Raw genomic sequence first — 24,092 nt, 5'->3', positions numbered from 1 at the left:
ACTTTTGTTACCCTGTGATTCATTGGTGCAGTACTGATTGAGTCTTCAGCTGTCTTACCAAAAAGAAATTTGATAACAAAGTAGTTACATGTTTATACTAACCATTTATTTTAGAATATTATGCAAATTCAAGGAACATTAATTACAACATAGTCTGCTGGTAATTTTGACAAATCAACTTATGTTGTTTCCCCAGGTCCCAATGGTAAAAAAAAGTTCACTTTCTTTCTTTCTTTCCCTTTGGGGAACAGAGGGATGCTGATAGGTAACTCTGACAAGATGTTTTTTCATACTTTTGATTGAAACAATTTCAGATTTTTAAACATATCTCCTATCTCAGGATAAACAATGAGATATCATCTCTGTTGAGTTGATTAAATAATTTCAGAAAATGCTTAAATATTAAATTGAGTATAAAATAAATGAAGATTTATAGACCTAAAATAATTATTGTATTTTTCGGAGTATAAGGCGCACCTTTTTCCCTCAAAAAAGAGGCTGAAAATCTGGATGCGTCTTATAAACTGAATACAGCATTTTTTGCCTCCCGAAACCTCGCCCCCTTCACCAAAATGGCCGTGCAGAACCTGTAGGAGGCTTTCAGAGAGCTCCTGGGGGCTGGGAAGGGCAGAAATGAGTGAAAAACAAACCATTTTTGCTCAATTTTGCCCCAGCCACCAGGAGTACCCTATAAGCCTCCTAGAGGCTATGCATGCAATTTTTTTGACAAAAAACGAGCCTGTTTTTGTGAAAAACTGGTCTTTTTTGCTCATTTGGGGGAGGAGGGGAAGCCCCCAGGAGCACACTGCAAACCCCCTAAAGGCTATTCATGCCTTTTTGGGGGAGGAAACGGGCCTGTTTTCGCAAAAAGTTTTTGCAGCGTGCAAAAACTTTTTTAAAAAAATTTGCCTCTTCCAAACCGTGGTGCATCTTATACTCCAGTGCATCTTATACTCCAGAAAATATGGTACGTTTTTGAGCACATCATAAATTGTACCACCAAAACATCTTTTGTTTTATTGGAACAGTGTGATCTGATGAATTAAGAATTATTGTTTGCTTTTCTAAAAATGCTTCCCTTCTTGATTCTTCTTTTCCTCCTAGAAGACATGAACTCGCCAGAAATGGACCTTGGTACAGGAAAATCCAGACCACTTAAAAGAGATTTGACGTGTAGAGAAATGCAGAAGATAGTGCCTAAATCTGTTAAACGCCAATCCAAGCAAAACTATTACCTAGATGACAGCACAAATGATTTTTTACCAAGGAAAAAGCTAAAATTAAGCACAAATGATGCTACCATCTGTAGCATCGAAAATGATCTGTCAATTGAGAGCTGCTTGAATAGGCAGATAGAATCTTCAGCTTCAGAATCATTGGACATGACAGACTCTACAGCATATGTACCACATTTAATAAAAGGGACCAAACCTATCCAAGCCTTGCTGGCTAAGAATATTGGGAACAAAGTGGCCTTAACAAGTCAGTTGCCATCAACGGTAGGTAGAAGCACTTTTACTTCTGAAAAACTGATTATATCAACTGTCAGTTCTTCTCCAATTAAACCAGAATTGACCTGCCAGACCAGTTCAAAGAGTTCTTTGCAAGTGTTGTACAAAATGCCAGCTGGCCATTGCATGCCAGTAGACTTGCACAATAATGCAGTGAAGATTCAGATGCAGCCTGTAGTTGATGGTAAATCAGGAGAAAAAACCACAGGAGAGAAAATCATGCAGCAAGTCCTTATTTTGCCTAAAAATTTTCTTATCCAGCACAGAGAAAGTAAAAGTGGAGCAAAAGAAAACCAACCCCTACAGCAAAATACAATTGAACAACACTGCATTTCTCTTCCACAGTCAACCGACACCAACACTACTTTAGTCCCCCCTATTCCAGCTTCTTCAATAAATGCTGCTACTACCCTTCTGCCTAACACAACTATTAAAAAAAATATTATACAATTGCCACAAGGGCCTGATTCAGTGAATAGAATTTCGCTGCTGCCCTCTGTCACTTCCACTAGTAACACATTAGCATCAGTAGTGAAAATGAACCAAAGCGAGACTGTAAAAATTACCAAGACTGTTGTTTCAGCTGCCTCCTCCCCTGTTGCTTTACCTATTGTTTCTTCAGCAGTTCAGACTTTGACAACAGTATCACAGAGTGTGACCTCTTACACCAGTTCCTCTCCACAAAATACTGCTGATATTAGTGAAACAAAACAAGAGCTGAAAACAATCTGCATAAGAGATTCACAGTCTATCCTTGTCAGGACACGTGGCGGGAACACAGGAATCGTAAAAGTGCAAACAAATTCAGAACCAATTTCTGGTAGTAACTTCTCTCCAAGTTCTGTTTTTACATATGCACCCCAACTTCAAGCATTTTTAATGCCCAAATCCACACAGTTATCAACTTCTACTGTTTCCGCTGTGACAAAAGCGATACCTAGCTTCCCAACGCTTGCCCAAATGTCTCCAGTAACAACTTCTATCCCAACTATTTCCTCTTGTGCAACTCCAAAAAAGGGGAAAAACACCACAGTCACATTTGGGCAGTCTCATAATAGTGGTGTGGTGAATCAAGGAGTGTCAAAAACTCTACATGGATCCTCCTCTCCATTCTTACCTTCCATGTCATCAAACATTGTCATGACAACTCCACCAAACAGTTCTGGTAATGCAGTGGGCTTATCTACAGAAAATGTTGGGCAGAGTTCCACGTGTTGTACTACCCAGGGTTCTTTTATTAATCAACAAGTCAACGTAAATAATGCAAAATATTCTGTTGCACAACCTGAAGTCACTTCCATTACCAGCAGAGGTCTGGGTAGTGCCCAAGTTCAAAAACTTATGTTAGTCACAAATCCTTCGCTTCTTCCTGTGTGTGGAGCTACAGGAGTCAACTTAATTCCTACTCCAACATCCACTGGTGTTAGTGCGCAGAAGCTGGTTTTCATTAATACTCCACTTGCCAGTATTCAGTCAAATGCAAATGTAACAACAGAACCACTTAAACAGACTTTCCCTCCTTCCATTGGTAAGACATATGTTAAAAGCACAGAGAAACCTCAGCTTGTCCTCCTTCCATCTACTGTGGGATCATCATTAAAAGTCAATACATCGCCAACTGTTTCTCAAGTAAAAGATGTAAAAATAGGTCTTAATATTGGTCAGGCCTTTATAAATAGCACAGGCAATGCTCAGAATGTTTCAACAGTTAACATTATGCAGCCTACAGCACCAAAAGATTTGGAAGATAAAAATAATCATAATGTAATTTTCCCATTATCAACCAATAGTAGTTTAGTTCCTGTATGTTCGAGTTTGGCATGTCAAAGCATTGCAGCAAAAGCAGTAAATACCACTACAGTAACCAGCAGCCCATGTTTAGATCCTACTTCTGTAACACTGAGTGGAGCTACTATTGGAACACGGCCTACTATTTTGGCAGGTGGAATGGAACCCCCAGCAAAAATAATACCAGTTTTAACTACACGGCTGTCCTCCTCTAATGTTGGAAGTACTATGGCTATATCGACTGTGAAAACAGGGCACCTAGCTTCATCTGTACTGATTTCTACTGCTCAACCAACAGTTACTCATTCAAGTTTATCATCTGCTTTTCAGTTGCCAGTAACAGTTTCCTTGCCTGGACCAGTGAATGGTGTCCCTAAAATGTTGCATACAGTTCCTCAATTGCCAGCAATTCCATCTACTTCACAATGTGTGTCCCATTCAAAAAGTCAACAATCCACACTAGCTCAGTTTCAGCCCGCGGGAATTTCAGCTGGAGTGCCAACAAATGGAAGTACTCCGAAACTTCAAAAAGCATCCGCAAATGCAAGTAAAGTGATTAATTTTTCTAATTTAGTTCCTCTGCCTTGCCCACCAGTGCCACTTAATGTAAAGCCAGTTTCAGCTTTCTCCTGTGCTCCTGGTACCTCTACAATTCAAACTGTTCCATCCTCACCATCAATAGTTAATAATGTAGGCAGCCAATTAAATGAATCCCATATCCAACAGAAAATAATAATTAACACCTGTACACCTTTGGCACCTGGAACTCAAATAATGATCAGTGGTACTCGTTTTGTTGTTCCATCTCAGGGCCTTGGAGCTGGCAGTCATGTTCTACTTATTTCTGCAAATTCAAAAATTGGACCTCTCTTGACTGTTAGTAATGGCCATGGATTTCAAGGTGTATCGTTTGCTGCTCCCACTCCCCAGAAGACTACACAAATGATGGGTAATTCCTTAAGCTGGCAGCCATCAAAACTGCCTTTAAAAAGCTCTACCAAAATTGTGAACTCTCTTGGGATTGCAAATCCTGTGCCTATTGTTCATGCTACTCCACAAATAATTGCCAATACTTCAAAGTCAGGCACTCCATCTTTTGCAACAACACTGTCTACATCTTTGGTAGCGGCCACCTCATCTTCTACTCAAACTAAGACAACTTTAGCTCCTGCAACTCACACTAGTACCTCACAGCTACAAAACAATAAGTCTGTATTACACCTAGATACATCTATTAAAAAACTGATGGTCAGCCCTGAAGGAGCCATTTTGAATGCTATAAAGACTCCAACTTCAGAAACTTCATCTCTGTCTTCATCCTTCTCTGCTGACCTTATTTCTACAACTAAGAATTCTGCTGTTGTCTTCCCCAGTTTTCTGAACTCCAACATAGGTGTCCCAGACACAGCTGCGTCTTGAATTTCACGTAAATGAGCCGTTGAAATATTGGGGCATTTGTATGTGTGCGTGTGTGTGTATATGTATAAAATTAATTTATAATTGTTTTTTTAAAGTACACTGTTTGAAACATCTGACTTATGTCCATGAACCCAAGGCATGTAATGGCATGTTTTGAGCAGACGAAGCAATGAAGCAAAAAAATATTTTTGCGTATCATTGAGAATTCATGAGTGGAAGGGATCCAAGATGACAGTAGATAGCAGCTACACAGTTTGCCGTTAACAACAAATGTTACCTGTTAACATGTTAAAACACCTGTCATATCTCAAGGATTTGTGTGCACAAAGCCATCATTGGTTTTTTTTAAAATTCATGTTTGATTGAGCATCATTTCGGTTTTCCTTTTTAAAAAAATGGTGAGAAGGTACTTCTTGAGATATCTTTAATAACAAAGCTTTTAAAGGCTTTTATTAAAGTGGGAGAAAAACTGTTCAGAGATATAGAAAGCAATGTTTGGTTCTTGGTTAGCACATTTACTAGGATCTGTTCTTTCTCATAATTTAGAAATTTTCTATTTTGTTTTCAAATGTTCCCATGTTCTATATTGATGTGTTGTAAAAATGCAATCTATGGTGTAAAATTGTACATAATCCCAATTCCTTAACAGTATGGACTAAACCATGTGTAAAAAGAACTATTCTGTCTTATTTATGTTTTGTTTACATAATGTATAGTTTTTTAAGTATTTTAGTAATTTTGGATAAGTGTACTGTTTAGCAATAATGCAGAAGAATCTGTATGTAATAAACAAAGTTGCTGTATTTCTGCTTCATAATACTCTGTGGAGAAAGGATATTTGTCAGTAAGATGTACATGCATTAAGAAATCAATGGAGGTTTCCAATATTACATAATAAGCACACATATTTAGACATGGTCCAATATAACATGGCATTTCCCCTTAAGTAAATGGCTCACAATTATGATTCTTTTTCTTCAACTTTTACAGCACTTCTGTATATCATTTATAGACCTCCTAAAGTGTTATACTAGCCATAGAACATGAACATTTGCTCACAATTTCAATGGGTTTATTAAAAGATAACCATTTCTGTTTGTCTTGATTAAAATGACAATGAAACCTAATCAGCTAATACACTATGATGTACAATAATGCAATAATTGTGAGGTAGACAATGAAGCGAGTTGACTTTGAAGAAATCCTGAAATTGAAAATATTACTCAATTATTTGTTACTCACCGTAAGTTCCACTATTCATACTTTCATTAGGATTTCACAAACAAGTACTTAAAGGGCACAGTTTGCATCATGTTTTTTCCCTATCCCTCTCCCCTTTTTTTGATGTATGTTTAGTTGTAGTTCTCATAAGACAAGTATTAGCAATGCAGTAGCCACCAGCCACTTTATCTTCAAACACAACCAATAGCTCTTGCCACTTGAAATCACCTCCTGTTCTTTGTTTTCTATTATATCATTCCAAATTCAACACACTTAAGTATTTATATCTGGAACAAATCAGAGAGAAACCAATGATTTGTCTATGGGTTGTATTTTTTGAAAGCAAGCTTCACATTGGTGGTTTGCAGCTGTACCTCTTGGATAGAATCACGATCTGCTCATGGCTAAATAAGTGGATGATGGCCATAAAGCACTCTTAATCTGAAATTTACTTCCAAATTTCAAATAAAAATAAAAATTAGGATTTCCTCTTGGATCAGAAATAGGAGCACTGTGGTTAACACAGAACTATCCTAGTACATAACTGTCAAACATTCTTCTCATTAAGATTATTTAATGCTGCTTTTAGGATTACATATTAATATATTCCCATAATGCCATAGCTAGCAATATATAAAAATCTTAAAAGTGTACTTTTTACAAGCAAGGATCTGAGATTTAGATTTTCCCACCAGAGAGGACATGGAGTGAACCTTAGAATATATCTCAGATTCATATGCAGTTTTATATATAGTAGACTTGGCTGATTCCATAAGGCAGGGGTGTCAAAACTCAAGGCCCAGGGGCCAGATCCATGCAACTCCCCCCGAGCACCATTTTCAGTGGCGGCAAGAAGCTGTCACAATTGAAAACGGACACCCCCAACACGAGTAACGTCAAGCTCACCACACCCACACTGGCCATGCCCATCCCAGCCGCCAAGGTCAAACACAACCCTGATGCAGCGCTCAATGAAATCGAGTTTGACACCCCTGCCATAAAGTAGAAGAGTATACAAGACTCAAACCTTATTTCCAGAAGCCTTATGAAGCATCACCCTGGTTTACCTTCTGATTTGGAATAGCACCTTCCAGTTTTCCCCACCTGTTTCCTGGGGTACTTCAGTTATCTTCCTCATAATCCTAGTGTATTAAAGAGATAGCCTCTTATGCCCCAGGCTGTCTTTCTGAAAATTAAATAGTAATGCCCTGCTCCCAAAAAAGGAAACAATATTTATATTATAATCTTTTGATTATATCACTAAAAAGCTTAAGAAGAGATTATTCTTCTTTGGCATGAATGGCAAATGTGGTTACTTAATATAAATTTTGAATTGATACAACGTTCTTTGCGACTTGAACCTCCTGTTTCTTTAAAATTGCTTTATAAATAACTAGAAGTCAGATGAGACAAATCTGTGGTGTCTTTTTCTTTAAAAAAAACTGGTGCCCAGGAAATAACTACTAATCCTTTCTTTCTTAATGCAATTTTCCAGATTTGTTGCCTCAGGTTTTTGCTAGCTGTAGAGGACATTGTAACTTGTTGCTCTTTTGCTGAAAGTGACCCAATTTAGATTGCTTAAAAGGACATAATGGGGAGAGAGTTTTATGTTCCAGATTCAAATCTTGTATGGTAATTTTAAAATAATGAAAAGTTTATGAATCTATAATATAACCAGTTAGATCATTCATCAAACAGGTATTCATCAAGCACTTCAATTACCCCTAAATATATAACGGAGTGCAGCTTAAGTATCTAAATTTGAATTAAGATTGCCAGATTTAGATGCAAAGTTAAATGCATATTTATTTAATAAAGCTATTTTTTAATTTTAATTTTTTAAAAGCTCCTAAATGGTGTACATGACTTGCAACAACAATGCGACACCAGTGCAAAATACCATGGAATACAAAACAAGAAAATGCCATCCTCACACAAAAGTTCATTGATGTTAAAATGGTGACAAATATGGAGACCAGACCAAGGGAAACTGAATGTTGTGATCTAACCCATAGTGTCCCAGTCCCAGAGTATTCCTACCAGTACCCTCACCTATCACTCACACGTAAGGATGTGAGTTAGCGGGAATCTAATTGCTGAAAGACAAACAAAATGCTAATAGCAGACTTTTAACAAATCCTACTGCAACAAAACCTGAAGAAAATGAAGAACATATTTTTAGCAGCTTTTCCAAAGTCTTTTCGACAAATAAAATGCAAACCTGATGAATTGTGCTATTTTTTTCATATTAATATTTGAATTGTTTGTTTTCCATTTTATTTTGGGAATATATCAATATTTTGTTGTGAATTATTCTGAATAGAGTTTTAAAAGTTGATAATTAATTAATTCCCATTCCAAACCTGTTCTAGCTATTCTTTCTCTCATTACAGGTAGTCCTCGACTTACAACAGTTAATTTAGTGACCCTTCAAAGTTACAACATCACTGACAAGTGACATGATCATTTTTCATAGTTATGACCGTTGCAGCCTACCCATGATCCTGTGATCAAAATTCATATGCTTGGCACCTGGTTCATATTTATGACCATTACTATGTCCCAAGGTCATATGATCCCCTTTTGTGACCTTCTGACAAGCAAAGTCTATTATTATTATTATTATTATTATTATTATTATTATTATTATTATTATTTATTCAATTTATAAGCCGCCCTATTCCCGAGAGACTCAGGGCGGCTAACAATCGAAGCGGGGAGGGGGTACAAAATAAAAAAATAAAAAGACGAACACATTTTAAAAACACAACAGTCATACCATCGAGTGGGAGATTTAGCAGCCCCAGGCCTGCCGGAACAGCCAGGTCTTAATGGCTTTGTGGAAAGTCGTAAGGGTGGTGAGGGTCCGGATCTCAACGGGGAGATCGTTCCAGAGGGCCGGAGCAACCACAGAGAAGGCCCTCCCCTGAGGAGTTGCCAGCTGACTCTGGCCGGCAGATGGAATTCGGAGGAGACCTAGTCTGTGGGATCTAATTGGTCTGTGGGAGGTAATTGGCAGGAGGAAGTCTCTCAAGTACCCAGGTCCGATACCATGTAGGGCTTTAAAAGTAACGACTAGCACCTTGAAGCGCGTCCGAAGACCAATGGGCAGCCAGTGCAGCTCGCGGAGGATAGGTGTAACGTGGGTGTACCGAGGTGCACCCACAATCGCTCGCGCGGCTGCATTCTGGACAAGCTGAAGTCTGAATACTCTTCAAGGGCAGCCCCATGTAGAGCGTGTTACAGTAGTCCAATCTTGAGGTCACAAGGGCGTGAGTGACTATCCGAAGGGCCTCCCGGTCCAGATAGGGCCGCAATTGGTGCACCAGGAGAACCTGGGCAAAGGTCCCCCTGGTCATAGCCGACAAATGGTGTTCTAAAGTCAGCTGCGGATCCAGGAGGACTCCCAAATTGCGAGCCCTCTCTGAGGGGCGTATAATTTCACCCCCCAGGCTGAGAGATGGAATAGCTGGACCATCTTTGGGAGGGAGCATCAATAGCCACTCGGTCTTGTCGGGATTGAGTGCAAGCTTGTTTGCTCCCATCCAGACCCTAACAGCCTCCAGGCACTGGCACATCACTTCAACCGCTTCACTGAGTTGGCACGGGGCAGACAGATACAACTGTGTATCGTCCGCGTATTGATGGTATTTAATCCCGTGCCGACGTATGATCTCTCACAGCAGCTTCATGTAGATGTTAAATAGGGGGGACAGGACCGAACCCTGCGGCACCCCATACTCGAGGGGCCTAGGGATCCATCTCTGCCCTCCGACCAACACCGACTGCGACCTGTCCGAGCAGTAGGAGGAGAACCACCGAAGGACAGTGCCTCCCACTCCCACCTCCCGCAGCCGCCGCAAAAGGATACCATGGTCGATGGTATCGAAAGCCGCTAAGAGGTCAAGGAGCACTAGGATAGAGGTGTGGCCCCTATCCCTGGCTCTCCAGAGATCATCGATCAGCGCGACCAAAGCAGTTTCCGTGCTGTAGCCAGACCTGAATCCAGACTGAAAGGAATCCAGATAATCGGTTTTATCCAAGAACCGTCGGAGTTGAAAGGCCACCACTTTCTCGACAACCTTCCCTACAAAGGGGAGGTTGGAGACTGGACGATAGTTACTCAAAATGGCTGGATCCAAAGACGGTTTCTTCAGGAGGGGTCTCACCACCGCATCCTTCAGGAGGAGCGGGAAGGATCCCTCCCGGAGAGAGGTGTTAACTATCGTCAGGATCCAGCCGCGTGTCACTTCCCTGCTGTTCGCGACCAGCCAGGAGGGGCACAGGTCCAGTATACAAGTGGAGGCGCTCACCGCTCCCATGGCCTTGTCCACTTCCTCAGGAGCGGCAAGTTGAAACTCAGTCCATAAACTCTGCTCAATACCTTCCCCCGGTACCTCGGTTGGCACTGAGCAATTGGAGTCCAGGTCTGTCCAAATCCGAGCGACTTTATCCGCTAGAAACTGAACAAATTCCTCAGCTCTACCTTGTAAAGGGTCGTCCGCATCCCTCCCTTTCAAGAGGGAGCGGGTTATTCTAAACAAGGCGGCTGGGCGTGATTCAGCGGATGCAATAAGAGTGGTAAAATGCGCACATTTCGGCGCCCGTATTGCCACGAGATAGGCTCTGACATAGGCTCTCATCAGTGCTCAGTCTGACTCAGAGTTACTGGCCCTCCAGCGGCGCTCTAGACGTCTCTTTTGGCGCTTCATCTCCCGGAGTTCCTCGGTAAACCAAGGAGCCCTCCTGGATCCGCTACCTCAGAGAGGCCATAAAGGCGCAATCCGGTTTAGAGCCCCCGCCGCCGCTGTGTTCCAAGCAGCGACCAAGGCCTCTACCGGGCTGCGGACGAGAGCATCAGGTATTTCTCCAAGCGCCGTCTGAAATCCCATAGGGTCCATCAGGCGCCTGGGGCGGAACCACCTAATCGGTTCCCCCTCCCTACAGTGGGGGATTGATTTCCGAAAGTCAAGCCTCAGTAGGAAGTGATCAGACCATGACAAGGGCAAGATCTTAATACCCCTCAAATCTAGATCACGTCTCCACTGCTCTGAGAGGAATATGAGGTCAAGTGTGTGACCCGCTGAGTGAGTCGCACCCCGAATTACTTGGGTCAAGTCCAAGGCCGTCATGGAAGCCATGAACTCCTGCGTCCCATCAGAGTGATCACCGAGCGAAGGCAGGTTAAAATCCCCCAGAACCGTAAGCCTGGGGAACTCAACCGCCAGCTCGGCTACTGACTCGAGGAGCAAGGGGAGGTCTGTTGCAACGCTGTTGGGAGGAAGGTACGTTAACAACAAGCCCACTTGACCCACAAGGTCCAACTTCACCAGCAAGGACTCACACCCGACAAGCTCCGGAGCTGGGCTCCTTCGAGGAACTAAAGACCCTCGGATGATGATAGCCACTCCCCCACCCCTTTTCTGGGGTCACAGCTGATGAAGCACCTGAAATCCTTCTGGGCACATTTCAGTGAGGGGGACTCCTCCCTCCGGGCCCAGCCAGGTTTCAGTAATATATGCCAGGTCTGCCCCCTTGTCTAATATTAGGTCCCGGACGAGGGGAGCCTTGTGAACCACAGACCTGGCATTTAGCAACAACAGCCTGAGACCAGGGCCCTGACTACTCTCGCCATCTGGCCTTGGAGTGGAACTAACAGGGCCGGAAGGAGGGATCACTGTGACATAGCGAACCCTCCTTCCCCGGTAATGGCTAGCCCTGAAGTCCCTGCCGTACCTGCCCCTCCCCGTAATGACCATAATGTTCCGGCTCATCCCTGTGCCCGTAGTCCCCACTCCCCCCCCCCCCCGGTAGCAGCCGCTCCTTCCAGCAGGCCATTTGATTCAAGCATTCTAGGACTGGGGTTGGGCCTGGGCTCCCTAGCACTTCTGCAACAGCACTCAGTGAAGGAGGCACCAGGTTCCAGTCTCAGTCCTCACAGACATACACATCCATTCACCCAAGCAATCCCCACGAAGTAAATCTGGGGAAGCCAGATTCACTTAACAACCAGGGTACTAACTTATCTACTGGCAGGGATTCACTTAACAACTGAAGCAAGAAACATTGCAAAATGGGGCAAAATTCAGTTAACAAATGTCTTACTTAACAACAGAAATGTTGGACTCAATTATGGTCGTAAGTCAAGGACTACCAAAGGAAAAGGGTAAACAGGAAGACATATTCTAAGAACAAAATGTAAGGATCGTTAAAAGTTTTTGCATCCTAAAGGACTACAACCATATCCTGAAAGTGAGTGTGTGCACATTTTATACCAGATTGGACAGAACTGAAGATAGACCATAATTTCAGATCTTATTTTTCTTTAGACAACTTGCAAAATTAGAAGCTATTGAGTTGAATATACATAGACACTATCAGATGACAAAGTTTAAATACGGGAAAAGTTATATTGCATCCTTTAATATAATATCTAAAAGATAAATTGCCTCAAATTTAACTTCTTGCAGTTTTCTTGGCATAATGTAGAAGTGTTTTTCACTGTTTTCTCCAAGGAAATTTCTATTTCCCAGTTTAGCTCATAGCTCTGGATTTCCCAGGTGATCTCCACAATCCTGATGAATTTTTTAAAGCAAGGTTAACTAAATTCCCTTTTTGTTTATGGAGATTCTCAGTCATCCAGGTCATGATTGTCCAAAGGTGCTTTTTGAAAAGGCAACTGGACTTCCTTGTTTTTCTTTGAAGATGTTTTCTTCTCATCTAAGAAGCTTCTTGGCTGAGAAGCAAAACATCTTCAAAGAAAAACAAAGAAGTCCAGTTGCCTCTTGAAAAAGCATCTTTGGGATTCCCTTTTTGTTAGTATTGTCAAGGATTCAAAGAAGACAGGTTTTTGGTTTTTTGTAATATTTATTATATATATAAAAATGCAATAGCATGCTAAGGTTAATCTTATATTGAATGAAGATATATAAAATGAAGATACATAGGCTATAGCTTCAACATCTTAAGCATTTCATGCAAAAGAGGACAGTTATATTTTCTTAAGCAAGTATTTCTGAAAATATTCATATTAGCTTGCGTTTTCCCTCCCAGATGCTCCTAGAAATTACTTGAAGTAAGCAAGCACTTAAGTAATTCCTCTGTTTATGGTGCATATGGTGGTGGCAACAGGCTGCTGGAGCTCTTATCATAAGCTGGTGGAGCATCTGGCACCTGTATCAATGAAAGTTGAGTAAGTTAATAATATGCAAAGAAAAGTAAAATTTCAAAATTCCCAGTGCTAATATGAAAATATTTCCGAAGAACAATCCTCCACCATTATCAATTTCCAGAGGCACAACTGTGCTACTTTTTAGTAGTCAATATGTTAAGGAGTTATGCAAGTAATATATTATTGCATGTATTCATCGATTGTTGTAAGCATTCATTGTAAGAAATAGTTTGTGTACTGGATGGTAGCTGGAAATGTTTGTTTCTGGTGTGTGTGTGTGTGTGTGTGTGTGTATGTATGTACTGTTGGTTGGTTTCCAAATTATGCTTCTCTGTTCATCTAAGATATAACCAAGTGTTTAAGTGAAAGATTTCAAAGCTCAATATTCAACCTTTAAATTTAAAAAAAATATTCCCAGGAATAATCTTTTACATCAGGGGTCCCCAACCCCCAGAACATTGCTGTGGCCTGTTTGCAACTGGGCACACACATGCAGCAGGTGTACATGTGTGTTTGCATGCAGCTGCACTTGCAGAAGCATCAGGCTGCTTGTGGGTGCTCCAGTTGTGTGACAGGTGCGCACACTGGCCCCTTGCACAAATGGAATTCCGTGCATGAATATTCGCTCACACAGAACCATCCCCCCTCACTCCTCCACTAGGCCACCAAGCCAAAAAGGTTGGGGGCTGCTGTTCTACAGAATAGACCAATAGTAGAAGTCACTAGTTGCCACAAGTCCCTCATTAAACCATTCATATTTATCATCGATATAACTAACAGTCCATTCTTGGGCAATGACTTTTCCTTTTCATCGACCTTGTATAGTAGACCTCTGGTTGTGTAAAAGAAACATAAACCAGTTACCAAGCAACAGAATGCCACTATGATACAATCATAGAGACCTGTCCAAATCTATCTATATCTTTTGGAGCACCTAGTCTACTAATTTTTCCATTGGACAAACTGGATAAACTAGAGAAAATAATAAAGTAATTGGATATAATTGACATCAAAAAGGACAGAAGCCCAGAAATCACTGGAATATTTCAGGTGCCCAGACTATCTTGTCACTGACCTCAAGGTGGCAGCTTAAGAAAAGGAATTTCAAAAATGAATTTAGTAACAGCATGAATTAGAACAGCATAGTTGAATTAGAATTCAAAGTTTTAATACAATTTCTTGTAAATTAAATGATTTGGCTAAGTAGCCAAAACTAAAAAGTAGTTAAGTCAGACATCCTTGTATTGTCAATCAAAATGTACAGTATAGTGTTTATATATTTTGACTGACAATACAAGGATGTCTCATTTAACTCATTTTTAATTTTTGGCTACTTAGATAAATCTATTTCTTTTTCCTAGCCTGCCTTTCTCTTTCCCTTGTCCTCAAACCACTGTGAATGTAGAAGATTACCATGTGTGAATATTCTAAAAAGACAACCCTGGTGGATCTGCTTCCCCAAACATTCATTCTTACTGTCAAATCCCAAAAAGGGAAAAGAGAACATCGGTGTGTACAGAGCAGTGTTTGCCTCTCCAGGACTATTTTTCCCTAAGCCAAAACCCAAAGGCACAGTCACAACATGAGGGAAAATAACTGCTCCATAGTTCATCAGAGTCAGATGAAATTATGCTGCAGTACAAATTTGTAAGTAGTTTACTAACAGGTAAATAAGTGTAATATTCTGATCACCATTGGATAATCGACAATGCTGAATATATTCAATAAAAATGGAAATATGTTTATAAGTAAAATGTAAGCATGAAGGGGCTGGATGTCAATTTTGCACAAGCTTTCTGCATACTCGTTTCCCTGAAAATAAGCCATATCCTGAAAATAAGCCCTAACATGTTTTATGTGTGCGCCTAATATAAGTCCTACCCCCAAAATAAGCCCTACTTAAGAGCCTGTGCAGCTGGCTTCCCACCCGTTCCATCTGGTTACTCGCAGTGCCATGGCCACAAGGCAAGTTGGGAGGGTGGGCCTGCCCCCATGCCCCACACTGATTTACCTTAGGGCCCCCACAGCCAGGTCATCCATGCCCCAACACCTGCCTCATGGCAGCAGCACTGGCAGCACTGTGCAGCAGGAGCCCGTGTGGTCCTACTTGCTCATGGCCGTAATGGAGCAGGAGGCTGAGGGTGTGTTGTGGCCGCGGCCCCAAGGCGAGGCATGTGTTGGGGCGTGAATGGCCTGGCTGTGGGGGCCCTGAGGTAAGTAGGGTGTGGGGAGTAAACAGAAAAAAGGGGGCCTCCTGTACATTAAAAAAATAAGACACCCCAAAAAATAAGCCTTAGTGCTTATTTTGGGAGCCAAAGGAAAATGAGGAAAGGAAACACGGGTATATAATATGTATTGTGTGACTGTTGTGCTCTCTTTTAATATGTTGTATTGTTTCTATATTGGAATATTGTTTGTCTCCCCCCCCCTTTTTTGAATTGTGAGCCGCCCTGAGTCCCCTCAGGGAAAAGGGCGGCATACAAATAAAGGAAATTCAATTCAATTCAATTCAATTGCCTGCTAGGAGCAATGAACGCAGACAGGATTTTTACTTCATTTTTAATTTTAGTATTATTTTATCCAATCTATATCCAGCCCATTTTCAATTATTTTAGGAAACATATCTCTCCTAACTTTTTTTTAAACTGACTGTTTAAATTGTACTCTCCTGAAGCATTTATCAAAAGTAATGATAAGCAATCATCTTACCACATGACTATAGCTGCTGGTGTATTCCCGCAAGGGCAATTTGGAATCACTGAGGGAGCTTCTGCCTTCTGAGGTGGTCAGAGAGGCCAATCCAAAATTCTTACTCTTTGGCACAAAGATCAATATTAGAAAGAGTTCAGCATAACAGAAAGGGTATAAATTAAGCAAATGAAAGAAAAGGAGATATGAAAGGGATCTTGAAATGCAAGGAGGAAAACACTGCAACATTAGAAAGACTTTTTAGCAAGAAGAGATAATACATTCGGGTTATGTTAATGCAAAATGATTAACTTTCCAATGGCTATTGAGTAACTCAATTCATAGCTGAATTTGTGCCCATAGTGTGGATCAAATGTTCCCAACCTGAAGGCCCATGTTCAGGTCTCTTTAAAATTTGGATGCAGCTCTCAGAGAGCCATCCGAATTTGCCAGCAAACCATAATTTTTCATATTACAGCAACAAGAATTTATTAAATATATTGTAAACATTATTTCAACATAGTCTTAATTAAATCAAATTTGAATCTAATTTGTTGTACCATCCCAGGCACTGGCTTCCAATTTGCTTCCAAGTATAATTCAAACTACTGTACTTATTACTGTACAAAGTATTTATTACTGTACTCACAAATTTCTACATGGCATGGCTCCGGCACATATGAGAGACTGCATTATTCACACAATTCCTGTCAATTACATCAGGTTGACCAGAGGAGCAGGCTCCAGATCTATTTTTTTGGGATTGTCATATAATGGGCCCAAATAATAGTTGGATCTGCACGCTAGAGTATCATACTGCCTTGAGATTTGGCTGACCCCAACACTGTTCCTCTTTCAGAAAGCCATGCAAGAGACTGGGAGAGTCAGGTTTACACTATTGGTGAAGGATGCATTGGGGAATCTCTTTGATTAGTTAAGCTTTTTTACACACACACACACACACACACTGCATTTCCATGTGTTTTAATTCCCGTTGGCTGCCCAGAGTTACATTGGTGAGATGGACAGCCACTTATTTTATTTATTTATTTAGTTGATTTGTCAATCGTTTACAAGATAATAGGTATAAGAATAAACATTATGAATGAAATGGGTACAAATAAATGGGGACAGTAGGACAGGGATGGTAGGCACGATATTGAGTTTATGCAACGCCTCTTACAGACCTTTTAGGAATGAGGTGAGGTCAATAGTAAACAGTTTAAGGTTAAAGTTTTGGGGATTTGACGATGTAACAACAGAGCCACTTAAATTGAGAAAAGTAAATAACAAAACTTTGAACACGATTGTGCTTAATTGGGTCAGTGAACAAGATTGTGGCTGACCCGGTTAAGCATGTTGTCTGAATGTAATTACAAAAGGATTCTTAAACAGCTCCAGACAAGAGTGTATTTCCTTTGGCAATGATTCATTACAGAATATTTATATGTACAAGGGAAAAAGGAACAACACCTGAATTATATGGTATGAGTTCTATGCAACTTGAGTTTAAAGAGGTGGGTCTAATGAATAAAGCAATATGAAAGCAGTTTATTCTTACCAAAAGCCTTGTATAACCACTGTGCCTTTTACAACACCAACAGCCAAGAATCAGTAAAACTGCAAGTACAACTATTAGAATTCCAATACCTGTAGCCCTGTTGAAATAGACAAATTGATCTAATTACTGCTAAGGATCTGGAATGACTATTCTACATTTTGAAGGTACATGCAGAGAAAAGGTGACTTCAAACTTTACAAAAGATAGCTTTATTATTTAAATGGACATAACATAACAGTTGTTATTAATAAATGCATAGTTTTATAAGTAATGTATTAATATTTAAATGATTTCAGAGAAATTTCCTTTATCTATGAAAAACTGTATGCTAGAAACTCATGATCAATTATGAACAAAGGAATAAAGATGGACTTTTGATTACTCCAATTGGTTCAGTACATGGAGACTCTCTACCAATGTGAAATTCATGTCAGTGTTTATATAACATGCTGAGACATTATGTAGTTAGGACTAGTGCAACATTCAAATACCAACCATGGGTTAAATTGTGGTTAAGGGTTACAAATGTAATCTTAATTACAAATCATCATTTGTCATAGATTTATTCATGTTATTTCATGTTCCAATGTATCAACTTGACTAGAGTTAGGTGGGGTGTTAATCAGTGGTGGGATTCAATTTTTTTACTATCGGTTCTGTGGCTTGGTGGGCATGGCAGAGGAAGGATACTGTAAAATCTCCATTCCCTCCCCACTTCAGGGGAAGGTTACCGCAAAATCCCCATTTCCTCCCTGGGACTCAGGAGGCAGAGACTAGATGAGAGCGGGGCCAGTCAGCGGTGGTATTTACTGGTTTTCCGAATTACTGAAAGTTTCTACTACCTGTTCTCCAGAACTGGTCAGACCCTACTGAATACCACCTCTGGTGTTAATTCCATGTTCTGTCCTTCAAAGGTAGAGACTGGATGCTGAGGCAACCACCGACTGAAGTTCGTCTAGCTGTAATATCTCTATTAATCTGTCTCTATAACTCTACAGAGCCCTTGTGATCTCTAGGCTGGAATACTGCAATGTGCTCTACATGGGGCTGCCCTTGAAGAGCATCCGGCGACTTCAGCTAGTCCAGAATGTGGCCGCGCGAGTGATCGTGGGCGCACCACGGTTCGCCCACATAACACCAATCCTCCGTGACCTGCGCTGGCTACCTGTTGATCTCCGGGTGCGCTTCAAGGTGCTACTTACCATTCATAAAGCCCTCCATGGTAGTGGATCTGACTATTTGAGAGACCGCCTTCTGCCGATTACCTCCCTTCGTCCCATCAGATCGCATAGAGTAGGCCTCCTCCGAATTCCATCCACCAGTCAGTGCCGACTGGCGACTACGCGGAGGAGAGCCTTCTCAGTAGCAGCTCCGACGCTTTGGAACGATCTCCCCGTGGAGATTCGTACCCTCACCACCGTCCAGACCTTCCGCACAGCCCTCAAGATCTGGCTATCCCGCCAGGCCTGGGGATAAGACCCTAATCTCGCCCCACCCGAATGCTGAATGAATGTTGTGTTTTATTGTTTTATTTTATTACATTCCACACTTTCTTTTTGTGTTTTGTCTTGCACTCCCTTCCTACAAATTGTAAGCCGCCCTGAGTCCCCTCAGGGAAAAGGGCGGCCTATAAATGTCAAATAAATGAAAAAAATGAAAATGAAAATGAAAGAAAGGTGTGAAAAGGTGTATGAAAAGGTGAGGAGGGAAATCCAGGAGATTCTGGCCTTGGTCAGACACTAATGTTAGTTTATTGCACTGTATTATATTATCTATTATAATATCTTATATTCAGTTATTGTATTTTTGTTGTATATGCTGTAATTTGCCAATGAGATGGTATATAAATGGCATACATACCAATTTATCTTATGAAATAAAATTATTTAGCAATTATTTTAAAAAATCAGTAAAAGTCTGCCAGTGTCTTGGTAGCCCAAACCAAGAAATCAAGAAGGATGAAACTGCTTTTATTGAGAATCTTGCAAATCTGATTTTTTTGCTGCATCTCCTCTCCTTTCTTATACTTTTGTGAATTAGGGAAGTGCTATCTCAGTCACTTACTAATGCTGTTGTGGACTTAAAATGTGTTTTTCCCTTCATTGCTTTGATAACAAAGCTCCCATATTTATTTCAGGCTCATCTTCCTTACTCTCTAGAACTAACCACTATAAAACAACCTGTAATCCTGAACAAGCATGGATAAAACTTGCATTTCTTGGCAAGTTTCTTGGTTTACCCATAGTTAATTCATAGTACAATCTAACATAAATTTTGCTATATATTTTCGATTCCACAACAAAGTGGATAGCAAAGTGGATTGTTACATGCCTCTACAATTCCATAAGTGAACCATATGTAGTACCAGGGAGTCAATATAGGACAAAGAAGAAAAACACTCATATCTATTGCCCTTTCCGCAAATGAAAAGTATATATTTCACATTGAATTCTTTTTTAATTGACCCAAAATGCTTACTCTTCTGCAGAAAGAGAAGTATATCCCTTCCCCTTAACATAGTTGCCATCTAGGTAATGCTGTCCCCTAGGCATCTTGCTTTGTTCAGGTCTCACCTAAAAAAAAAAAACAAATAGAGCAATGCCTGGTCTGTACAATATATTCCCATAAGATTTTTGAAATGAAATGCAAAAATATAGTCTTACTTTTCAGCAAAAGGTGTTTTGTTGTAACTATACTATAGCACAAGCATCATTATGCTATGTTCTCATCCCCAAGCTTCTGAGGAAATCTAAAAGTCTCTTTAGATGTTTCTGTTTTGAAGTACTAACGTATTTTAGGAGTATAAGACGCACTGGAGTATAAGACGCACCAAGATTTTGAAGAGGCAAATTAAAAAAAGGTTTTGCACTCTGCAGACCTCTAAAAATGGGCCATTTTTCATAAAAACGGGCCTGTTTTTGTCAAAAAAAAATGCATGTATAGCCTTTAGGAGGCTTATAGGGTGCTCCTGGGGGCTGAGGTGACAAAAATGAGCAAAAAATGGCCCATTTTTCATTCATTTTTTCCCTCCCCAGCCCCCAGGAGCACTCTGGAAGCTTCCTAAAGGCTATGAACGGCCATTTTTGCAAAGAGGACAGGGTTTCGGAAGGCCAAAAATGCTTTATTCAGTGTATAAGACATACCCAGATTTTCATCCTCTTTTGGGGGAGGAAGGTGCATCTTATACTCCTCCTTTCCACCAACAAGGTTTTATTAGGGCTATGATCCAGCAGGCTTTATCAATGTTGTGGTTGGTGCTTAGTGGTGGGATTCAAAAAAAATTACTACAGGTTCTGTGGGTGTGGCTTGGTGCGCATGGCATGGCTTAGTGAGCATGGCTTGGTGGGCGTGGCAGGGGAAGGATACTGTAAAATCTACATTTTCACTTCACTCCAGGGAAAGGTTACTGTAAAATCTCCAATCCCTCTCCACTCCAGGGGAAGGTTACTGCAAAATCCCCATTTCCTCCCAATCAACTGGAACTTGGGAGGCAGAGAATAGATGAGGGCCAAGTCAGATATGGTATTTACCGATTCTCCAAACTACTCAAAATTTCCGCTACTGGTTCTCCAGAACTGGTCAGAACCAGCTGAATACCATCTCTGTTGGTGCTGTGGTCAGGAGTGGGATTCCTGCCTTGGTGAGACTAGAAGACCTCCAAGGTCTCTTCCAGCCCTATGATTCTATGATTTCTGTCAGCTACTTCAGCCTTTTATTCTTCATCATTTCCAGTTGCTGAGAATAGCTCTCCATGGTAATTTTGTCTTGGGCCTTAAGAGAAATGAGGCACTCCACTTTCACAGAAACATCTCCTCCCATTGTCTCTTCTGGGTGCTGCTTTCTGAAGTGCTTGTTAGAGCTTGTGCAGATTGCTTATAAACATGGCCTTTGTGCTTTGGAAAAAGTACTGTCTTATTTAGAGAATGCTAATTTGATTCTGCCCCGAAGGCTATTTTCATTTTTAAAAAAAGTTTATGTGATGATTAGCTTGAGCATACAATGAATGATTGATTCTGTTTACATATTTCAAAGAGGTGATACTCAGAACATATGATCTGCTCACTGATGCAACAATTCAATTAAAAATGAAACAACTCACAGAAGAAGGGCCTTTACTTACAGAAAAAACTGGAGAGCAGCTGCCAATCAGTTCAAACTTCCTGGACAAATGCTTTCCAATCAGTATCAGAAACACAAAAACAGGACTCCAGGTTAGATTTTGCAATTAAATTTTGCTGTCAAGAGTAGATTATCCAAATTACAATGGTATCTGAATGTAAAACCCCTTTTATTTATAAACTGCAGAAATATGGTTCCCGTTATAACAGGTAAAAGGATTTCAGATCTTAGTTTTATCTGACATAGCTTTTGATAACTCTGGAGCAAGTGCACCAGACTAATGTTTTTACAACCATATCACACAATGTATTTAATGTGGAGTGGAACAAGTGTGTCTGTATAGGGAAATAAAATACATATAGACAAAATTAAATATCCATGCTACAAGTATCTCTCAACAGAACCTATTTATCTCTTTTTGCATGTTCTGTATACTCTTTAAATCTGATCCAAGAAGTGGCTCGAGCAGATGTGGAGATATAGGAGGAACTACCGTACGATGAAGGAACATGGAAAAAATGCATAGCTTGAATAGAAACACACTTGTTTCATTTTGTATATATCCTGTAATCAAGGAGGGGTAATGAGCTTTGTTAAGATATACTTTCTCTAATGTCTCAAACTTTTTAATGGATTTGTTTTGTTGTCATTTATATAAATACCCAAAGAAAATTAATCATCCATACTAAATCAAGCTGAATGGTTTAATCTAATTTGTATGACTTCAGCCTTAGAAAAATATATACACAGTTTGGGTTAGCCGCAATTACGCGATGTAAATCCAATTAAAGGCAGTAAACAGGCTAACATTCTGCAAGATCAGAATCAAAACAGCATTCATTCATTTAAGTTTCTTTCAAACAAAAATCACACAATTAAAAAACAGCAACAAACAAAAGCACCATAAAAATTCATTAGTTTTGATGATTGTTGATTTATGGGTACATAAAATGTTAATTAGTTTTAATACTAAATTTTAAAACACTAAAATTTGATTTCACAATAATCTAAAAACAAAAGTATGGTATTGTTTAAAAACAAGATAGTAAATTATGCACTGAAGTAAAATAATCACCAATTGCATCAAATTTATTTTTCAGAAATAAGGAACCTTACCAAGCTGAAATTTAATATAAAACCTAGCAAACAAAAATTCGGAGTCTTACCAGTTCCTATACATCCAGGGTCTGGCTGAGCTATGAAAGGTTTTCTCATTTTTCCTTAGGATTAGCTAACCCTCATGACTATCACGAGTGAATTCCTGGCAATGCAGCTTTTGATCACTATAATTGGCATGGTTTAGCTATAAAATGGCTTTTATTCCTTAGTCTAGCTTCTCCCCCACTAGTTTAAACAACTTAATAGTAAGTCATCTTCCTTAATCTAATGTTCTCCAGATTATCTGTCTGGGCATTTTGGGAGATAAATTCCCAAGACACCTAGAGAAAACAAGCTGAAGAAGGTTGTGTTGATCTTATAATATGGTTGCCACTATTACTACTGGCTGCAAGTAGCCTAAACTTGCTTTCTTGTTGTTTTAATCTATTGGTTCTGATTTTTTAGGGTCCCCAATGCCACGGCCCACTACCACCAGCCCATCACTCATGTGGCCCAATTCCCCAGCCCGGTTCCCCACTCCCTCCCAGCTAGGCTGCCAAGCTGCAAAGGTTGGGGACCATTACTTTAGGGCAATGATTCTCAAGGTGGGCTATATTTCTAGGGGGGGCACAGTCTTTTTTAAGATACAGTTTAGCTTCATAAACAGGGAAAACCATAAAGTACCCTTCCCTGGCTAACAGGGACTATAAAGGGGTGGTTTCAGAGGTAAATGAGGGAGCTATGAACAAAAAAAGGTTGAGAACCCCTGCTTTAGGGTATATCAACTCATTTTTCCACATGACCAACTTTCAGATATTTGAAGACTGCTTCTGTATCTCCCCTCAGCTGTCTCTTCCCTAAATTATACATATCCAATTCCTCACAAGGCTTATTTCCAGGCCTCTTACAATCTTTATAACCAACGTGTCACTGTCTGTTTTGAACTGTGGCGTTCAGAATTGGACACTGTACTCCAACTGGGACTAACCAGTGGATGGACAGAAAGAATTATGTTCTGTGATCTGACAGTATTCTCTTTATATCAGCTACTTATTAGCAGATTACAAAGAGCAATCATAAAGCAGAGGATCCAGGATTCCTGAATGTATTGGACTTTATTCTAGGTGGATAGAACAACCTATCTTGAAGAGGGGCTGTTGTAGGGAAAATAGGTGGAATGTCAGCGTTCCAAATATCATGCAGAATTAAATCAGAGTCCAAGGCAGAACTATCCTTAAAGTTCCAATTTAATAAGACAGACATGTTGGCATCGTACTGTGGAATCCCAATTCTGGCAGTTACATCGGATTCCCACCCAGTTGAAAGTTCATGATCTTGTCCCCACACCCACAAATCCATCACATGATCCAATCTTCTTCTTCCACGCTGGCATCTCCACCCAGCTGGTTCCGGTCAGGAGCAGAGGTGCGGATAGAAAAGAATGACAACAACACATTCCACAATTCTACTCCTTTCTATTCCCCCCTCCCAACAACTATGGTAATGAAATAGTGAG

The 24,092-nt window shown here is 40.4% G+C and overlaps 2 protein-coding genes across 5 annotated transcripts in view; one reads left to right on the top strand and one right to left on the bottom strand.

Annotated features, from left to right (window-relative positions):
• The window catches only part of BRD10 (bromodomain containing 10), a 50,511-nt gene extending 44,990 nt beyond the window's left edge, over nt 1-5,521 (top strand). For 2 of the 3 annotated variants that reach the window (XM_014076303.2, XM_014076301.2), the window contains one exon: nt 1,105-5,521. In XM_014076303.2, coding sequence (XP_013931778.2) covers nt 1,105-4,718 — 3,614 coding nt within the window. In that variant the 3' untranslated portion in view covers nt 4,719-5,521. The remainder of the gene's footprint in view (nt 1-1,104) is intronic. The other variant, XM_014076302.2, reaches the window with a different exon arrangement.
• A 7,300-nt stretch (nt 5,522-12,821) lies between these two features.
• On the bottom strand, nt 12,822-22,710 carry MLANA (melan-A). 2 transcript variants are annotated; one of them, XM_087715122.1, is made up of 6 exons: nt 22,645-22,710; nt 21,480-21,530; nt 19,838-19,932; nt 17,360-17,456; nt 15,820-15,924; nt 12,822-13,112 (listed from the first exon to the last, which is right to left on the bottom strand). In XM_087715122.1, the coding sequence occupies exons 3-6, from the start codon at nt 19,909-19,911 to the stop codon at nt 13,044-13,046; spliced, it is 345 nt and encodes a 114-aa protein (XP_087571248.1). In that variant the 5' UTR covers nt 19,912-19,932; nt 21,480-21,530; nt 22,645-22,710; the 3' UTR covers nt 12,822-13,043. The 2 variants fall into 2 exon arrangements, with proteins under 2 accessions (XP_087571248.1, XP_087571247.1); XM_087715121.1 differs by lacking the exon at nt 22,645-22,710 and having other exon boundaries at nt 21,480-22,588.
• Nucleotides 22,711-24,092: the final 1,382 nt, after the last annotated feature.

Source organism: Thamnophis sirtalis, unplaced genomic scaffold, assembly GCF_051295495.1.
Source record: "Thamnophis sirtalis isolate CommonGarterSnake01/CBP01778 unplaced genomic scaffold, rThaSir2_p1.2 scaffold_5, whole genome shotgun sequence".
NCBI classification, from domain to species: Eukaryota; Metazoa; Chordata; class Lepidosauria; order Squamata; family Natricidae; genus Thamnophis; species Thamnophis sirtalis.
The sequence above is the reverse complement of the archived record's forward strand: the minus strand, read 5'-3'. Positions and strand labels throughout refer to the sequence as shown.